Genomic DNA, 18,641 nt, shown 5'->3' with positions numbered 1-18,641 from the left:
ACACCAGACCCAAACCCAGACCCTCTCCACAGACATATTACAGACTCCATCCAGTAGCCAAACTATAGTGGCACCTCCGGATGCTGCACCCCCCTGCAATCCCTACACAGATCTGGCTGGCACAAGGCACAAAACCACAGCTCGCCCCTATACACGAAGCCAAGCCAAAGCACAACTAAATGCAGCACAGCCATCTTCTCAGAAAAACTCTTCACAAGCTCAAGAGGTCAAGACACGAAAGCTTTAGCAACTAATCTACACTTAATGACCCACCCAGTGGTATTCAGAATATCACTCATGAAATCACCCAAGATATCCCTCAAGTAATTAAGGAACAAAAGAAGAAAAGGCACACTAATCTAGGAACTTCCTCTCTGCCCAGAACGTTGGAGGTTATACACCACACCCCTCAACAGTATTTATAGGAACTCAAACACCAGACTCTGCTCTGTTCCAGTAACAAGAAGCCGAAAGCACCAGCCTGAAGATGACGAGTGAGACCTCGTCGAAACGTCGCACAGACACCCCGACTCTTACACGGGAAGACACCCGAAGACACCAAAACCTGCATATATATATATATATATATATATATATATATATATATATATATATATATGCTTTCGTAGATTTTCACGGGTACAGGAATGCAGGTTTTGGTGTCTTCGGGTGTCTTCCCGTGTAAGAGTCGGGGTGTCTGGGCGACGTTTCGACGAGGTCTCACTCGTCATCTTCAGGCTGGTGCTTTCGGCTTCTTGTTACTGGAACAGTAACAAGAAGTAACAACTGTTACAGTAACAAGAAGCCGAAAGCACCAGCCTGAAGATGACGAGTGAGACCTCGTCGAAACGTCGCCCAGACACCCCGACTCTTACACGGGAAGACACCCGAAGACACCAAAACCTGCATATATATATATATATATATATATATATATATATATATATATGTAATGAATGGTGGGGAGGGGAGTGGTGGTGGTTCTTATTTGACCTTCTGCGGACAGGGAGGTCAGCACTGTGCAAACATACCAGCAGGAACTCAATGTTGGCTCCACCAGGGTGCTCGCACAGCGCCACCTTCCTTGTTGCCTTGCGCCTCCCACTCTCACTTCCCGCAAGCTTCTCACTTCCCGCAAGCAGCGACTCCACCATTTGACTGTACCAGTCTTTAACTATGCTGCCAGTGTAAGTTTGCTGGCAGAGCTATTTCAGCTCTGCCAACAGAGCACTATGCCAGCAACTGTTCCACAAGATGGAGATGCACCACTGGCCAGCACAGCAGGTACCTGCAGGTCAAGTCCTTCAGCTACTGGACCTCAATTATAAGATTGTGCTTTTAATACAACGTATTATTTTCTCAGTGTCTAACTGGAGCCACCCAGGTGTGTCACTCAAGTAAAACATATATACAGTATTCAGATGTAAATTTAATATTGATTAATTGTTTTAAATAGTCATTGTCATGGTTTTTATGTTTTTAAGTTGGTGGATTTGTTTCAACCTGCTCCTAATATAATTTGCCACATTTGTAATTGGATTTGCTGTTTTTCAGAGATTAATGCAAGTTCCCTTGAGTGCTACAATACAATGGTCCTATATAAACTAAATTAAAAAATGTATTAAAAAATAGCGTAATAAATGTTTTTAACAAAAGTCTAAGTACATTAAACCTCTATTAAAAGACTTATTATTTTCATGGATCTATACATCTCTCCTTATAACCTGTTTGCCCTAGATCTGATCAAAATCATTTTTCCTTTATAAAAGTTCCTCTAAAGTTTCTGATTTTAATACTGTTAAAATTTTAACAAACATTTTGTTGTCTTCATTGCATTATGCTTAGTACTGGAAGTATTATTCACTGCAAAGGTCCTGGTGTGCCTCTTAATTTATAACAATAAATAAAAATACAATAAAATACTCTCTGTGAGAGAACATATACAAAGAATTGTACATGGCTTTTATACATAGGATTTGAACACAGCTGCATTTTAAAATAATATTTTCTAATAATGATTCGTTCCCAATGCATTGGTTAAAATCAGTGGCAATTGTTTCCCTGTAATATGCTTAGGACTGACGTTCTGCTAATCTGTCTATATTATAAGAATAATTATCTCAGCTATTGGATGGTCAAGAGACAATCTGGTAAACCTGATCCCATAAATTAAAAAGGCATATTCGTGCAAGGCATGGGGGTAAGTGTTAGATCCAAGAGAAGTCTTTGAATTCGCTATATTTTTAAAAGTTCTGTTCCTTTCTAACATATAGGTGCTTGGAAATCCATTTGTTGTATCGGCTGCCCAGTAATGAGTTAACTCCCTGCTATTTGAACCCTCAAAGAGCTAAGGCTGAACCCTGCAGCCTGACTAGTATCAAAAGAACAAAAGAATATGTGGGAAGACATTTGTGTGAGGAATTCCTATAGCTGACCCCAAGTTATGTGCCCCACTATTTGAACCTAATTCACATCTTCAAATACACCACTCAGCGGTTTAGTTCCAAGATAAAAAGGACATTTGTTGCTTGCTTTGAATAACCTTTGGGGTTTAGGATTTTCTTTCCTGTCACTAGATTCCTTTAGGTTCAGTTTGAAAACTGTAGGTAACAAGGCTGAATTTTGATCCAGATTATTTGTTAACTCTCATTGTCCTTAAGTGATTTTGGCCAACATTTCAGCTATTCTTCAGACATAGGTGACCTTGTATTGAATGTCAATTTTTTAATGTATAAATGAGAAACTCACTGTGGTGCATTATAATAGGAACACAGTCATGTGTAAGCTACTCCACATATAGTGAGGTCCCACTAGCCTGCTCTTTCAGGTATATTCAAGTCCCACACATAAAAGCCATACAGTATTCTTTGTAGATAGTCCTTTGAGGAGTACAGCTCCTTCAAGACAGTTAGCTGGGAAAGAAAAGCAACAATGGAAATGCCATATGTGCTGGATTCATTCATGATCAAACTCCAAAATAATTAAAGAAGATAAGGTTCTATATACAGCTAGAAGCTCATTTGCAGATTAATTTTAATTAACAGAAATGGACTGAAATGTCCACAAAGAAGTTGTCCAACAGAAGTTGTAAGTTGAATATTTGTTGTTGTTTAAAAAGGTTATAAGTTAAAGTCCACATCCCAAAATATTTATACCCGTGAGTACTAGTTATTCAGATTTACACAACTTTCCTCCAACCAAAAAATTGTACCCAATGCTTAACAGTTTTATTATTAACCTGTAATCAATCAGATACTTCTAGACCTGATTGCATGTGTAATTACCATTTGTCAGATACAATTTGCCTGATAAACATGTCAGAACACTTGCTGCTTAGTCTGTTTCAACAGGTAAATGCTGCCTTTCCACAGCCTCCGGGCGTAATTAACAGAGGGGGGAAAAGGCTGTTATAAAAACACACAGAAGCTGATTCACTGAGCCAGGAGTTCACAGCATGCAACCTGCCAAGGCCTATTTCATGGCCCTCCATGCTTGCCTGAGCACTTATTGAGTTCCAGCCTGCTGTGACAGGGCAGTGGTGGCAAGCTCTGAAGGACGACAATGTTTGATGGGGGGGGGCGGGATTTCCACATGAACTTCAGGAAGGGACAGGACTAGGCCTCTAATGAATTCTTTGAAAGAATGGATGATAATATCAGCTAGTTCCCCTCTAGAAGCAAAGGAAGCACATGTTAAAGCAGAACAATTTTCAAGGGGCAGAAAACATGTATGTTTGGCACTCCAATCCTAAACTCAGGTGCTTGTACAACTATGCACACCCATTCCCCTCTGTGTTTGTTAGTGGGACACGGTTTTCAGCCGCTTAACTTAACATAATAAAGGAGGATAAAAATTGCCCATTGGTTGTGGGGTGAATCCATCCTTTGCATGCAAAAGGGAGGTGCACGTTCAGGGGTAACTAAATGCACACCGAAGTTGAGATCCAAGGCACACTTTTATTTGGAAGCAAGCTCCATTAAAATAAATGGGGCTTTACTTGCAGTGCTCAGGGTTAAGCATGCTGTTTTCCTTGGCAGATAACCGGGACTCATCAGGGTAGGGAAGATTTGGGCCTCAGCCCAACAAAGCTTGTAAAAGTGTATAGCCCTGCACTATGGGGAGCGAGGAAAGAAATCCCTACCTGACCTCTGGATAACCCAAACAGGAGATTAGCCCATTTCCAAGCAAAGTAAGTTGTCACACTGTTAGGCCAATTGCTTCTATTGACATTTTGCATAAACATCTTACACAGGATGGCCAGAAAGGACTGTTATGCCATTAACGTCTCCCAACCCCCCCTCTTTTTCGCTCTTCTTTCTTTCTTTCTTTTTTAATACCTAAGCTTTTACAGAATAAAGGCCTTTCTGAATTAGGGATAACAAAAGGGTCAAAAGGTCACAAACATTCTTTTAAGTAGGTACAAATCTAGAAAGTTTAAATTCATTGGAAAGTGCAAATTAGACCTTTTTTTTTAAAAGTACAAAACTCGGCACATACTCTAGATTGTTGAAAGAACCCATCAATTCAGCTTACTTTAACTTCGATGACATGAATACTTATGTCAAAAACTTTAGGTTACCGTAGACTGCATTTTTATTATTTACTTTAAAATATTCAAAGCTATTCACATACTCTTTAAGAAAAAAGGGAAAAGGGAAAGGCCAAATTGCTCCACTTGCTTAACGGAACAGATAAGTTGTCACCATTCATGAAGTACTGGCCCCTACACATAAAATGTTAAAAAATAAATCAAACCAAAAGATAGCATTAAAAAAATAAAAGAAAACTCCGTTCACTAACACAGCGGTATAGTGTTCTGCATAAGACACACAAAATATTTTATAATCTTGTTAGTTTTATTTTGGCTTTGATCAGAGATGGAAACAATCTCTTTTTAATAGTATGAAAGCCTCCCGCTGGGAACTGCAGATTACAGCTAATTGCTAAATTCTTTGAAATTCAGCTATAATTGATTGTGACCTTCTTAATTAAAAACCTAAAAGGCTGGCCAACGTTTCCTCCTAAAGTAACCCCTGCTAAACATATGCAATTGTGAACTATGTTCGCTATGAGACTTTATGTCTTTATATGCAAGACAATTTTATATATTTTTTGGCCAACAACGAATATGACTAGCATCCTTGGTTTAATCAGAAAACATTTCAGAGCCATTACATACAGAATTTGACAGAGAACTGAATATGGGATTACCGCTGTCTCAAACATGGCACAACACAAACCCATTCAAAACTGTAATAAATGAACAAAGAAATCAGCAGCACTCAAGTAAAAGAGTCTTTCAACTACCTGTTGAGCCCTGTAGGTTTAGATTGCTAATTGTTTCGGAATATTTATATACCATTTACTAACCAAGGTTCTTGAGGCATCTGACAACAAAAACAGACAAGGGTTACTAGAGAGGGGCAAAGGCATTCATAAGATTTCAGATGTTCCAGCTGCTGTTCTGCACTGGAAGCTCTGGGTCACTGCAGATTTCAGAGGAAATGGCTGCTGGAGCAGAACCTCAGGTCCAGGGGATTTAGCTCTCCAAACCTCTCTATCTGGCCCTTGGGATACCTCCCCAAGTCATATTCCCCACTGGTACATTTTCACATTCTCCTTGAGGAAAATCTGAGGTAGCCTGCCCACGCAAAAACACATCTGTTAACCTGACTGCCTTATGGCAGGTGTGGAGAGCTTCTGGTCCTCCATATGTTGCTGAACTCAAACTCCCATCATCCCTGGCCAATGGCTGTACTTACTGCGGCTGGTGGATGTTCAGCAACATCTGGAGGGCTAAAGGTTCCTCATTCATGCCTTAGAAGGAAGGGCAGGCAAGAAATGTAAATGAGTAAAAGGAACGAGTCCCTCCCTCTCCAAAGGAACAGGTCTATGGGATGATGAAGATAATGTTTTAGAAACAGGGAGAAAGGGGGTATGTGTGTTCTGTCCAGTTTCTTCATTGTTTCTTTATGTACGTTCAGATACATCAGTCTTACTAAAATCCAGATATTCTCCCTGACAATATGTAATTTATAACAAGGACAAATTGTTCCTATGCATAAAGCACAACTAAAACAATGTTAATTGGGGTGGGATACGTCAAATGTATCAGGAGGGATGTATTTTCAAAGATATATTTCATCAGACTTTGTAGTTTCATCTTAAGGGTCAATAGAGTCTTAAACTAATCTACTAAACACTGTGAGGTACATTAGCTATAAATATGAGAACAGGACAATCACATTAACAGGAATGCATTTTTTTAAAAAAAATAATAATTCAATAGTAAAATCTATTTAGATACTGCAGTTAAGGATAAAGTCTGAACATTAACAATAGATTGCCCTTACTTTCCTTTTAAGATATGTACATCTGTTTCAAATTGACATCCTTAAGTGAAGATATTAGCTGTCACTATAATGGGGATATAATCTCTCACACATTTGTAAGTGTATATAAATACATAAACTCAGGGGTTATGACAGCTGAACCACAGGGAATTGTTCTGCTCTGAAAAAGTCAAAAGTTATTTGGGTTCATACTAATCCTTAACAACCTAAATTCCCCCCCAGGGCAGAGTGCTTTCTTTAAATCTAGACCTTGGGGTAAATTCTGAGAGATGCCTGGTCTTGTTATATTATATACTGCTAATTCCTTAGGACTTCAAATGAACTGAGGACCGTATGCAAGGGGTGGGGGAGAATGCAGGATGTTAGGTAGGAATTGTGCAAACAAGGCGGTTGCTCTGCTAGAATACCCAGAAAATATTTTGATGCTACAACTTTTGCTAATCCTGTTTTAGAAGTCAAGCATTATAATTTTTTTCTAAAGAAAGGTCATAGAAAGTCGCCAGGTTGATAAAATGGAGTAAGGCAGGCACCACTTATGCTATAGCAACCCTGAATACAAACACAAAGAAACATTGTCTAATTGTAGTGCCTCCTTTCTCATCATTAAAGAATAAGCTGGACCGGTGGCAAAAGAACTGTCTTTTTGAGTTTACAGCTTGAAAAGGAGCCGTCTGGCAGACAGTTTTCAAAGGGCAAGGGGTCTGGACAAGTTGTTTCTGTGTAGCCCGTTAGCCTGTACACAGAGTCCTTTTGCACAAAGCAACAAAACAATTTTAGAGGTAAAAGTTGGTTGGATTAGTAGTGTTTTAGGTCACCATTTTCCAGAACTTACAACGCAATGTTTAAAACAGTGCATGGACAAATTCCAAACATATTTCACTCTCCACTCATCAGAAGAGTTGCAATAATCCACAACTGTTGGGGAGGGGAAATGTTGCTGCAAAGTCACATCTTTATTTAATTTTGTGTTAATTAATACGATTTATATCCCTTTGCTGTTATGTTTGACAAATAAATGGGGAAAGTAACAAACTGGGGTTTAAGCAAATTGCTGGGAAAACCACAGACAGTGCAATCCTATACATGTTGACTTAGAAGGACGTCCTATTGAGTTCAACAATATTTACTCCCAGGTAAAAGTAGATATAGGATTCCAGCCCCCAAAACATCAGGTTTAAGCTTCAAGTGCTCATTTGGAATATTGTGCCTGCAATAGTATGGACACTTGACAGGGACTAAATCCCACTGAATTCAACAGGGCTTACTTCCAGGTAGAAATTATAGGCTTTACACTGTAAAAGTTTCACACACACACACAGCCAACAACTCAACAAAAACTTTGCCTGTAAAAAACTTAATGAAAGAAATGGGTTCTTTCACAACATGGATGTCTGATGTTTGGTCCTCACACTGGAGTTGCTGTGGCCTATTGGTGGTCATGTGAATTGCAATGTGACAACAGCATTACAATTTTATTATATAGTTGTAAACCACTTAGAAGACATTTGGGCATATACACAGTATGTAAATAAAAAGAAATAAAGTAATAATAAAAAAGTAACTTTTGAGACTACAATGTTTTATTGAAGCAGTTCCTACAATGTATCAAATTATTAACACTCTGACCAAACCAATTTGATTGCAGGCTTGCAAGCAGCATCACAAACTTCAGTGACTAATGGTAATACCTCCAAAACTACTGAATACTGAGCATATGCATCATTTACAAAATGATTTCTCATGACAGAATTTTCATTCAATATCATCCTTCAACCATAAAGTCTCTCCTCACAAGAATAGTGCTCTTCAGATGATACTGAAACACATTATTTTGGGGCAACCAATAACTTCTTTGCAGCATGTGTGTGGAGAAACCAATGACAAACGATCACACCGACATGCAGATTCTTAGGAGAAATTGTCCCTCAAAATTGTCAAAAGAATTAGTACAACAGATCTGTGGGGGTGGGCGGTTTTCCCTCAGCGCTTACTCTGTAGTCTGCTCAGTGACATTTGGGAAGAGGATCATGCATTGTTCTTATTACTTTTCCACATTTATTCAGTCTGTCTTCAGTATAGTAACAAAAAAAAAGGCAGCAAACAGTAGTTTTCTTTATTTATTAAATTTCTATCCTGCTCTTACTTCCAAAGGAGCCCAAGGCAGCAAACGGTTATTCATTCACTCATTCAGCCTTTATTGGCATAATGAGGCTTTGTTTTTAAAGGCAGTCGCTGGCAGTGTGTCTCCAGGGTTTCAGCCAATGAACTCTCCCAGCCACACCTGAAGATGCCAGGGATTGAACATCTACAGCAAAGTAGATGGCTCTATTACTTAGTCAAAGCTCTGCTGCTAACAATTAAAAATGAAACAAAAACATGTAAAAAAAATATCAAACAAGCCACATACCCTCACAGTCAACAACTTCAAGATTACCCTTCAGCCATCAAACGCTTGGGTAAACAGGAATGTTTGTAAGTTCTTTCTAAACATTAATAATGAGGAGGACAGATATAGGCCAATGCCAAATGGGCAGCACTCAGGGATGACACCACCAACAGTGCCTTCCTTGCTCATTGTAAGGCCCAAGATGGTTGAGACTGCTTTATAAAGAACTTGGGCCCAGAGCCCTTTAGGTTACAGTACAGTACAGTACAGTACAGTACAGTACAGTACAGTACAGTTCTGCAACTAGCTGCTGTCTCTGGGCTGCCTTCAAGAGCTGCCCCACACAGAGCACATTACGGCGCTCCAGACAGGAGGTCACTAAAATGTGGACAACTGGGGTCACGCTATCCTGGTCCACGAACAGCCATAGCTGGTGAACCAGCCTAAACTGGTCGTAAGCACACCCAACCACACAGAAGTCACTTGAGACTCCAGTAACTTTAGTAAGTAGAGCAGCATAAGCAGACAGTAGAGACTGTTATTTTCCAGCACCGCTAATAGCAAACCTCGAATTAGGAACACTAAAACATGATAGCATGAGTAGCCAGCTGGCACTAGATTGAATTCAGTGGCCATTAAGCCCAGTACGAGTGGTTTGAGAAAGAACAGGGATTCAGCACATCTGGTATTTAGTAAGTCCTGGCAATTCCTCTGAGGCATCTTGTGCTGACTGATATACCAAAGCACTGAAACCAGATGTTTTGACACACTGTAGTCTCCCTACAATCTAAGGCAGATACAGAAAGCCTCTCCAGAAGGCGGGTGAAGTGTTAAGATCCAAAAGCTTCCAAGGCAATGAACCTGAGTGACAGGGAAAGGTGACCCAGTATGAGGGGAACTGCAATCTCCTGAGGTAACAGGGCTTGCCAGCCAACATGACTTCCATCTTATCATGATTGGGTTGTGTTGGATTTCTGCTGTGCAGCTCACAATTGCAGTTCAGTTACTTGGTAACCACTGTCACTATAGGAACTTTGTCTGGAGAAGAGTCATCAGCAAATATTGACAGGGTGGATCTCTGCAGATACCATGCAAGAGGTCCGTGGAATCTCTTTGCTTCCACCTTTAGAAACCAAAAGGAACACTCAGGTGCACAGCTGTGACCGGCTGTGTTCCATTAATACATTCAGTGAACAAATGTTGAAATTTTACATGCAGTCTTAATGGCTATATATTTTAAATAGTTAAATTGTAAGATTTAATTGCTACTTTTCACTCTAGAACTCTGTACCTGCTGTCTTCCCTACGCAGTACATTCTCAAAATATGTAAATAACACTTCCATATACAGGTAGTTGATTATTTTAATTTCCCCATATCTTTCCAATATTGACTTCATGAATGAGTCGCCTTTGGCATCCTGTCAGCTAAAGCTATAGGGATTGATAAATTCAGTTATTTTTGCTTTTGTTGAACTGTGCCAAAAAGAGAAATATTTTGCCCTCACAATGGAGAGATAATTTCTTTCCCTCATTCAAGCCTGCTGCGATTTAAGGGGAAAAACACACATCACTTATGACCTGCCTCTACTTTGAAATAGCATCCATTCCTGGCAAGTAATCCTTTGGTAGATTCTTGTGTTCCCTAAAACCATATTATTCTAACCCACTATTGATGGACTCCATCCATTATCACTTGGAAGTAGTGTTAATCCCTCAGTAATTAACACCTTCATTAAAGTAATTTGAGCTCAAAAGAAGTTTAAGGTGTATTATTGGCTTAGTTAAATTAAGCTTACTGGGAATATACGTCATTTGAACTTTCAGCTCCTTTCAGTTGAGTATTCCTAGTTTGTACATTATTCTGGATTTATTTGAAAGTGGGTCTAGCTACACAGAACAAGTTCCATTAATTGTAAGCTTAGAATGCTTCCAATTACAGGAAGTATCTATGATTTAGGCTGCTTCCCAAGCTTATTAGAAGAGCAATGAGATGCAAGTCAGCAAGAATGCAAAAATAGAGACCAAACTTTATATTGGACAAAGGAAACAGAGTTGATCTTATCTTCTGTGCCTTTAAGCAAAGTATATAGCACAGTATCCGACAGCAAATTACTTCTTAAATTGAAAAACAAGCATATCAGTGTAAGTATAAGATGGGCAAATAGTGGGGGGGGGGCATGAAGTTTAGAAGCCAAGGCAGAAACCCCCTCAGAGCAACCAGTAGCCAAAGCCATTAACCAATACATAGAATCATAGAACTGCAGAGTTGGAAGGGAGCCTGAAGATCATCTAGTTCAACCCCCTGCAATGCAGTTATATCCATATGGAGACTGAACTTGCAACCTTGGTGTTATCAGCACCATGATCTAACCAACTGAGCTATCCACTGACTATCAGTACAAAGTCCACAGTATCTGGTAAGCATGTGAACACTTAGGCAGTGAGCTATTTAGCATGTTTCAGCATGTGTTAATATTTCTATTCAACATTAGAATTACACGATGGAATGAACCTACAAAAATGTACACTTGTTCATCACCTTTTGGCCCTCTGATAAACAGTTGGGACTGGATTTCACAAAGCCACTGTACCTTTTTCTCACATTAGCTACCCTGAAGAGGAGTGTACATCATACTGAGTGAATGGATAACAGGTCTTAACTGCAGCTGTTTTGAACAGCTTCTAGAACCCAGTAGGATCAAGTGGATAATAATTGGTCCTTGGTGCCAAATACCTGGCTACTTAAGGAAATCCTGCTGACTCTAGAAGGACAGCAGATGGGTAAGAACATAAGAAGAGATCTCCTGAGCCTGCATAATCTGCTTTACCACAGTGGCCAAGCTCAAGAACACTGCATGAGGGCAATAGCTTTCTCCCGCTGTTGAGAGGCATTCTGCCTGTGATATTGGAGGTGTCGTGATGGCCATTTGCTTCATTGATAGCCTTATCCTTCATTAACTAGTCTAAACCTCTTTTAAAGCAAACTAAGTTGGACCATTTGATGCCTTTGAATTATGGTGCTGGAGGAGACTCTTGAGAGTCCCATGGACTGCAAGAAGAGCAAACCTATCCATTCTTAAGGCAATCAGCCCTGAGTGCTCACTGGAAGGACAGATCGTGAAGCTGAGGCTCCAATACTTTGGCCACCTCATGAGAAGAGAAGACTCCCTGGAAAAGACCCTGATGTTGGGAAAGATGGAGGGCACAAGGAGAAGGGGACAACAGAGGACGAGGTGGTTGGATGGTGTTCTCGAAGCTACCAGCATGAGTTTGACCAAACTGCGGGAGACAGTGGAAGACAGGAGTGCCCGGCGTGCTCTGGTCCATGGGGTCACGAAGAGTCGGACACGACTAAATGACTAAACAACAAAGTTGATCCATCCCCATCCAGGGGCACCGACTTATAAAAAATATTGGGGGGGCCCATACCGGGGTCCATACTGGCGGCAGGATGGCAGTGGTGCTTTTGCATGCAAGAACCGGCCTGCCCTCCCCAGGCTCCGCGCCGGGAGGCGGCCACCCCCTCCTACCAACGTCACCTTAGCCGAACCCAGAAAAAAAGCCCCGCTCCGGCGGCGGGAACTCCCGTCCCCTCCATTCTCCCCTCACCCCGGTCCCTCGACGGCGACGAATACACCGTTCCTCGGCGTTCCTCCATTCCTTTCTAAAGTCCCGCCGCTGGGGGTCTTCCTCTGACTGACCGACCTGCCCGCCCCTTCTCAGGAGCTCCCGGTCACTTTGGGAGGCGTGCACCGGAGTCCCCTGCGCGGTTTTTGGCAAGGTGCCTAATAATTTTCTTAAATTGTTGGGGGGCAGAGCCCCCCCAAACGAATTTTTGAGGGGGCTCGGGCCCCCTCAGGCCCCATGGAGTCGGCGCCTATGTCCCCATCACATCTTGTGGGACAGCAAATTCCACAGTTTAACTATGTTAAGTAGCACTTCCCTTTTGTTTGTCCTCACTCTCTCATCTTTCAGCTTCAGTTGATGATGCCAATGGCTTCTAGTATTGTGAGGGAGGCAAACTTGTTTCTGTCCAGTTTTTACACACCACAGAAAACTTCATAAACTTCTATAATGTCCCCTCACCTTTTACTCCCTTTTTTCTACGTTAAAAAAGTCCTGACCATTGTAATCTCTGAAGAGTTGCCTCAGTCTCCTAATCATTTTGGTTGCCAGAAATTTCCTGCACCTCTTTTTTTTACATGTTGTTACCTTGGGCACTTCCCAGTCTTCAGGTAGGAAGGCCAATCTATGGGACAATATACAGTTTTTTAAATGTTAGGTCAACTATTTTACATTTGAGTTGAGCAGGAGTTTGACAGTCACAGGTAGGTCCACTTGTGGCCTTCCAGCTCTGAACTTCTAGGCTTTAGTGTCTGTGTGGCACCAACAACAATTATACCAGCCTTCTCCTTCTAACACCTATTTGCATAATCACAGTTTCCAATCCTGGAAAGCAATTCCTGCAAATTTCAGTCTGTTAAAATCGAAGGCCTGCCTACCAAATCAATTGAATGTGCTATATAGCCTTTGGTCACTTTTGGATATTTAAGGAACCAGGGTTTGAAAAACAAAGAATTGTGCATCTCTGTACATCAAGTTATGAATCACAAGTCAGTCAGCACTGGGTTCAGTTGTGCAGCACTAGATCATTTTAGACCCTGGACTTAATGGTTTTATAGAGATTCCCCCTTTAGATAACCAGAATGTTACCAGTTGTGAAGCATACCATTTTCTTTCCCTCCCACTGCACAACCAACATTTCATGCTTTCCAACTGCTTTGACATTCCTAATCTGTTACAGCAAAAAATAAAACACAAAAAACCTGACAGCAGCACACTTTTTAAAAACAGAGTTGGCAAATTAATGACATTGAGTATGTGCAGTTTCACATTATAAAAATTCACTTAAAACTCTCTACCATAGCTACAGGAACAAAATGGTGTTTGCTTCTGCCTCCCTGATACTAAAATACATTTACTTAGGAATAAGGATCATTTGGTTGTAGAAAAGAATAATTGATTTTTCCATCATCCAATACCACCCATACAAACAACTCTGGGCAAAGTATTTATTTAGGATGCACATATATATAAAAGTTTGCAATCAATAGCTCAAGAAGGCTTTATCTGTGGATTTCTGCAAGAATATGTCTTGAACTGGACCAACTTTGCTATAGTCATTCCATAAGGAATTACCAATTAATTTCTACTTCTCACTTTAGTCGTTCTAGATCAGCTATGGAGGAATATATAAGAAGCAACAGTTAAATTATTATTACAGCAGGTTGCTGTAAGCAGAGGAGCATGTTTCATGTGGTTCTTTAGAGGCAGCCATTTTCACTTTGGGATGCTTGCCCCAGTTTTCGGTCACTATGAGGCCCATGTCCACTCTGACAAAATTTCTAAATGAAAATAGCATGCAAAATGGCATGCAAAACAACAGTGTCAGTCAGCTGTGCTAGCTGGTGCTGATAGGAGTTGTAGTCTAAAACACTTGGAGGGCACCCAGTTAGCAAAAGCTGATATAGGTAGTCATGTATGTTACAGCACATACATGCTGATCTACACAGCTGTTTCATGCTATTTCCTACGCAGAAGTGCTATCTACATCAAGCCTGAAACAGCCCTGAACGTGTCTTCAAAGCACCAAAACTTTACAGTTAACTGCAGTGCGTGCTACGTTTATTAATTTGTGTCAGAAATAACCAGCGAAGGCTACCCCACGCTCCTACTAATCTTGCCCGTTGCCATGAAATCACACAGAAAAGAGTAAGCTGTTGTTGAGATAACTGGCTTCCATTAGTAAGCATGTGATTGGCAGGACGATAAAGTCTTTTCCCTCACAGGTCAGCTACTTTTTAAAAAGAGGGCAACCCTGCTGATCCATCTTTTAGCTACAGTCTCTCACTGAGTCCCAATTCTCTTGCCTTTTAGCTTTGATATGGTTCAAGCTTTCCCCCTTGTATCAGCCCCTACCTGTCATCAGCTCCTCTGTACCAAACAGCAAATATCAGGAGTTTGACCTCAGGGCACAGTCCGGGTGGGCAGGTAAAACCTGACCACTGGACCCACTTCCTTATCTTTCATATCCTGCAATTCATGAAACAGTATCGAATTCAAACTAAAAAACAGAAGCATGACCTCTTTCTGAAAAAGGCTCTGTTGCCTTTCTAAGTATGCTTGAAAAGAACTGTCATTTGGCCTATTAAGAAAGAAATGGATCATAAATAGAAGGGAGAGGAAGAGTGTTAAATCCTTACTAAAAGCTAAATGTTGCTCTTTGTAAGGATTGAAATCACTGCAATGAGCCGCTAGTAGATGAGGAAGAAAACAAAAAGGGACTGGTCTTCATTTACGTTCTGTATTCAGAAGCAAAGCAAAAATGATTGCAACAAATTGTATTAAAATAGTTGTTGCTTAAATACCTGGAAGGCATTCCACTTTTAATACACAATGGTGCACCTGGGACTCTGAATGGCAGGTATAGGGAACCTAATGAAAATATTATGTCATACTTAGGAGAGACACAACTCAGTTCAGCTTTTTCTTACGTAAACTAGGATTTATCATAATGGTCTACCTTCACTGGGTAGTTGTGAAAATGAATTGGGTAATGATTTTAAAGCAAAAGATAGACTAGTTATGTAAAAGAGATTACTAATAACAATAAAAATTATAAATCCTATGATGTGAGGAAATGCAAAAGGTGCACCCTACATAAGGTAAATTGGGATTTTATATATATTTTTGCATTTTCATTTCCGCCTCTCCTCATAAGGCCCTACTAGAATCAAGCAGTCTCAAATATGATTTCAGCCTAAAGTAAAAGATTGACAAGAGATTATATTCTACAGAATAAAATGTTACTTTTAATGATGATGCATGATAACTCCAGCCTTAAACATGTTTAAAAAACAAACAAACCCACACGAAAGCCATCATTTGAACTTACTTACCACTTAACTATTTCACATAGCACCACACAGAAATATGCGTCAAGATTGTACTCATTATGAGATCAGCATATATTAAAACAGCCTTTTCATTCAAATTTACAACTCTGCAAATACATTAGAATTCAACCTCACATCCTGACAACTGAATAGCTATACCCTTTTGCTTGTTACACGTGAAGGTAGTGGGATAGTCATTTCCCCAATTTCCCCAAAATGTCAGAGGGGTAGTTGTGTTATGTCTGTTGCAACAAAATCAAGAGTCATGAGGGGCCAACAAACACATTTATGGCATAAGCATCTGATGATGTGGCTCAGAAGCACCAGGGTTTCTCCAGCCCAGCTTCCTGCAGCGGCATCTTGCTTCTCCCAAGCCACCCTCTAGCGAACTTACAGAGCAGCATGCAATGCAGCCGGGGATGGAGGGTCCACAAGTCATTGTGTGAGTGGACTTCATGTCATCTGCTAACACATAGGGTTGCTTGGACTATGAATCAAAGGCTTGGTGTTCAGTAAAATGTGACCATTAACAGGCATACAAATAATGTCTTACTTGTCTGAGGTCGATGAACGCTAACTGTAAGGTTTCTCCATGGAACCCAGGTACTGGCTCAGAGCTGGCGAACACTGTAATAACAAGAACAATAAATCCTTTCAATCAAGAATCCAGAATTTCTTTTCACTATAACATGGATCACCAAGCACTGGGATATTGACATTTTTAAGATCAATGATCTGGAAACACACCTTCATTGGCATATCCTCCCAACATTTCACCTCTGTCCTACAGTGCAGAGTTCCTGTGTCCCAAATAGCATGAAAAGGAGGCAGCTTTACTTTGTTTTGCATGGTGAATTGATCAGAAAAGCTTTTCAAAATTATTAGCAGTTCCAAAGCTGTCAGCATCTAATTTTGTCATTATAGCATTTGCTCTATAAAATCTTCTTAGCCTAACCAGAGGCAGCACCCTGCCTGCCTGATCGCTTCCACCACTAGCAGAATATCCCCTTCTCGCCAAATCTTGGAGGGAGGAGAGGCGTTCTGGTGTGCCACACTGCCGCTCATTTTCTCGCACCTGGGGCAGAGAAGATGAGCAGGAAGACATTGCAGAATGCCCCTTCACTCAGCAGCTGTGGCAAGGGGAGAGGCATTGTGGCAGCAGTGGAAGGGGGGGTGGCATGGCCGAAGGAAGGCAGTGGCACATTCCCATTTCACTTCCGGTGGCAAAATGGGATGGTTAGTCCCTAAGCCTAACCATGGTAAGAAGACTGACAGTAAGCAGGAGGGAGCATAAAGATCCAAACAGGCAGAATAATCTAAGCCGAGTTACAGAAAAGATAGAACGTTGTGTTTATGCCTTTAACAAGTTGTTCGTAATAGAATTCTACTCTTAAAATTCAAAAGTGTGTAAAAGCTATGTAAGAAGACCATACATTAAAATGCAAACCATACAGAAGCTGAGCAATTACAGTGGTACCTCTGGTTATGTACTTAATTCGTTCTGAAGGTCTGTTCTTAACCTGAAGCACCACTTTAGCTAATGGGACCTCCTGCTGCTGCTGCACCGCTGCACAATTTCTGTTCTCATCCTGAAGCAAAGTTCTTAACCTGAGGTACTATTTCTGGGTTAGTGGAGTCTGTAACCTGAAGTGTATGTAACCTGAGGTACCACCGTAGTATGCAGGTTATGTTATAGACCAGGTAAAGGGAGTAAGCAGACAAGCTGCAATATGACCATTTTTACATCACAGTCCTAACTATGCCACTTGAAAATCAGTCCCATTGATTTCCAATGGATCTTACTTTCAAGGAACATGGCGTAGGCTCAGGTATTTGAATTTAAATGCGCTTCATCCAGATGTAATAAAATTTTATTATTTGAGGCTTCGCAGTAAGCATTGCTTTTATGTCATAGTTACAAACAGATCTCCCTGTTTTGATTCATATTTGGAGTTGATCCAGTTCAATCTGAGACAGAGTCCCCAAACTCAGAGGTATCTCCATAAGACATCTCCAGAAGACAAGTTTATGTCTCTCTCCCTCTCCCTCTCTCTCTCTCTCTCTCTCTCTCTCTCTGTGTGTGTGTGTGTGTGTGTGTGAGAGAGAGAGAGAGAGAGAGAGAGAGAGAGAGAGAGAGAGAGAGAACAAGTGCATTTGTCCATAGCACCCCAAGCAATTTCTATTGGTTAATCAGACCCTGACCGTGTATTGATAGATGTTCTTCATGGTCTAAAGCAAGCCCTTGGTGCATGTGTATAATGGAGACACTGTCTAAATACATTGGGCACCTGCTTTAGCCAATATCTAGGCAAGGGCAGCAATATCAAAGGGGGGCTACTTTAGGTGAGTCGATGGAGTATGGGATTGATTCTTCCTCACAGACCACCGCTGAGTTTCAAATATAGTCTGCCACATGAAATAAGGTGTTGGGATTCAAGAAAATCAATTCTACACCCTTATGGTTCATGGTTTGGTTCCAAGGAAAAAATATCACATCAAGGATTCTCTAATTATTCCAGTGGGTTTTCACATACACATAGATGTCACTTCTGTTATGCTACCAGAACTCACCTCTTTAGCAAAGGGCTCAACCTTTGAGGAATTGTCCACTACACTGTGGTTTGTTCAGCACCAGGTTAAAAAGCTGGCTTTTTCAGTAGGCTGTTGGTCAGTGTTTTGTTTTGTTTTTTTACTTGTCTGGCTTCTGACTGTAACCTAAATATTGTAAACTATTTGGAATTTTATTCTGCTGCTACGTTTTCTGATATATCACTTGGTCGAGGAATAATGATCAGCTGTCATACTTATGATACAGTTGCATGGTCCACTTCAGCTTGTGAGACAAAAGGAAAAACTGAATTTGCTGTAGCAAGCTGCAGTCTCACATCTAGGATATTACCTCCCTGCAAAGCTGCCATTCAGCCATTCAGAATGACAAAATGAGT

General features: G+C 40.7%; 1 protein-coding gene across 13 annotated transcripts in view; it reads right to left on the bottom strand.

The window, feature by feature from the left end:
• The window catches only part of EXOC6 (exocyst complex component 6), a gene marked incomplete at its 3' end in the record, with an annotated part of 98,947 nt that overhangs the window by 18,323 nt on the left and 61,983 nt on the right, over positions 1-18,641 (bottom strand). For all 13 annotated transcript variants that reach the window (XM_082224918.1, XM_082224911.1, XM_082224917.1 and 10 more), the window contains one exon: positions 16,250-16,323. In XM_082224918.1, coding sequence (XP_082081044.1) covers positions 16,250-16,323 — 74 coding nt within the window. The remainder of the gene's footprint in view (positions 1-16,249; positions 16,324-18,641) is intronic.

Source organism: Podarcis vaucheri, assembly GCF_965113315.1.
Source record: "Podarcis vaucheri genome assembly, chromosome: 5".
Classification (NCBI taxonomy): Eukaryota; Metazoa; Chordata; class Lepidosauria; order Squamata; family Lacertidae; genus Podarcis; species Podarcis vaucheri.
This window is presented reverse-complemented; position numbering and strand designations above follow the sequence as displayed.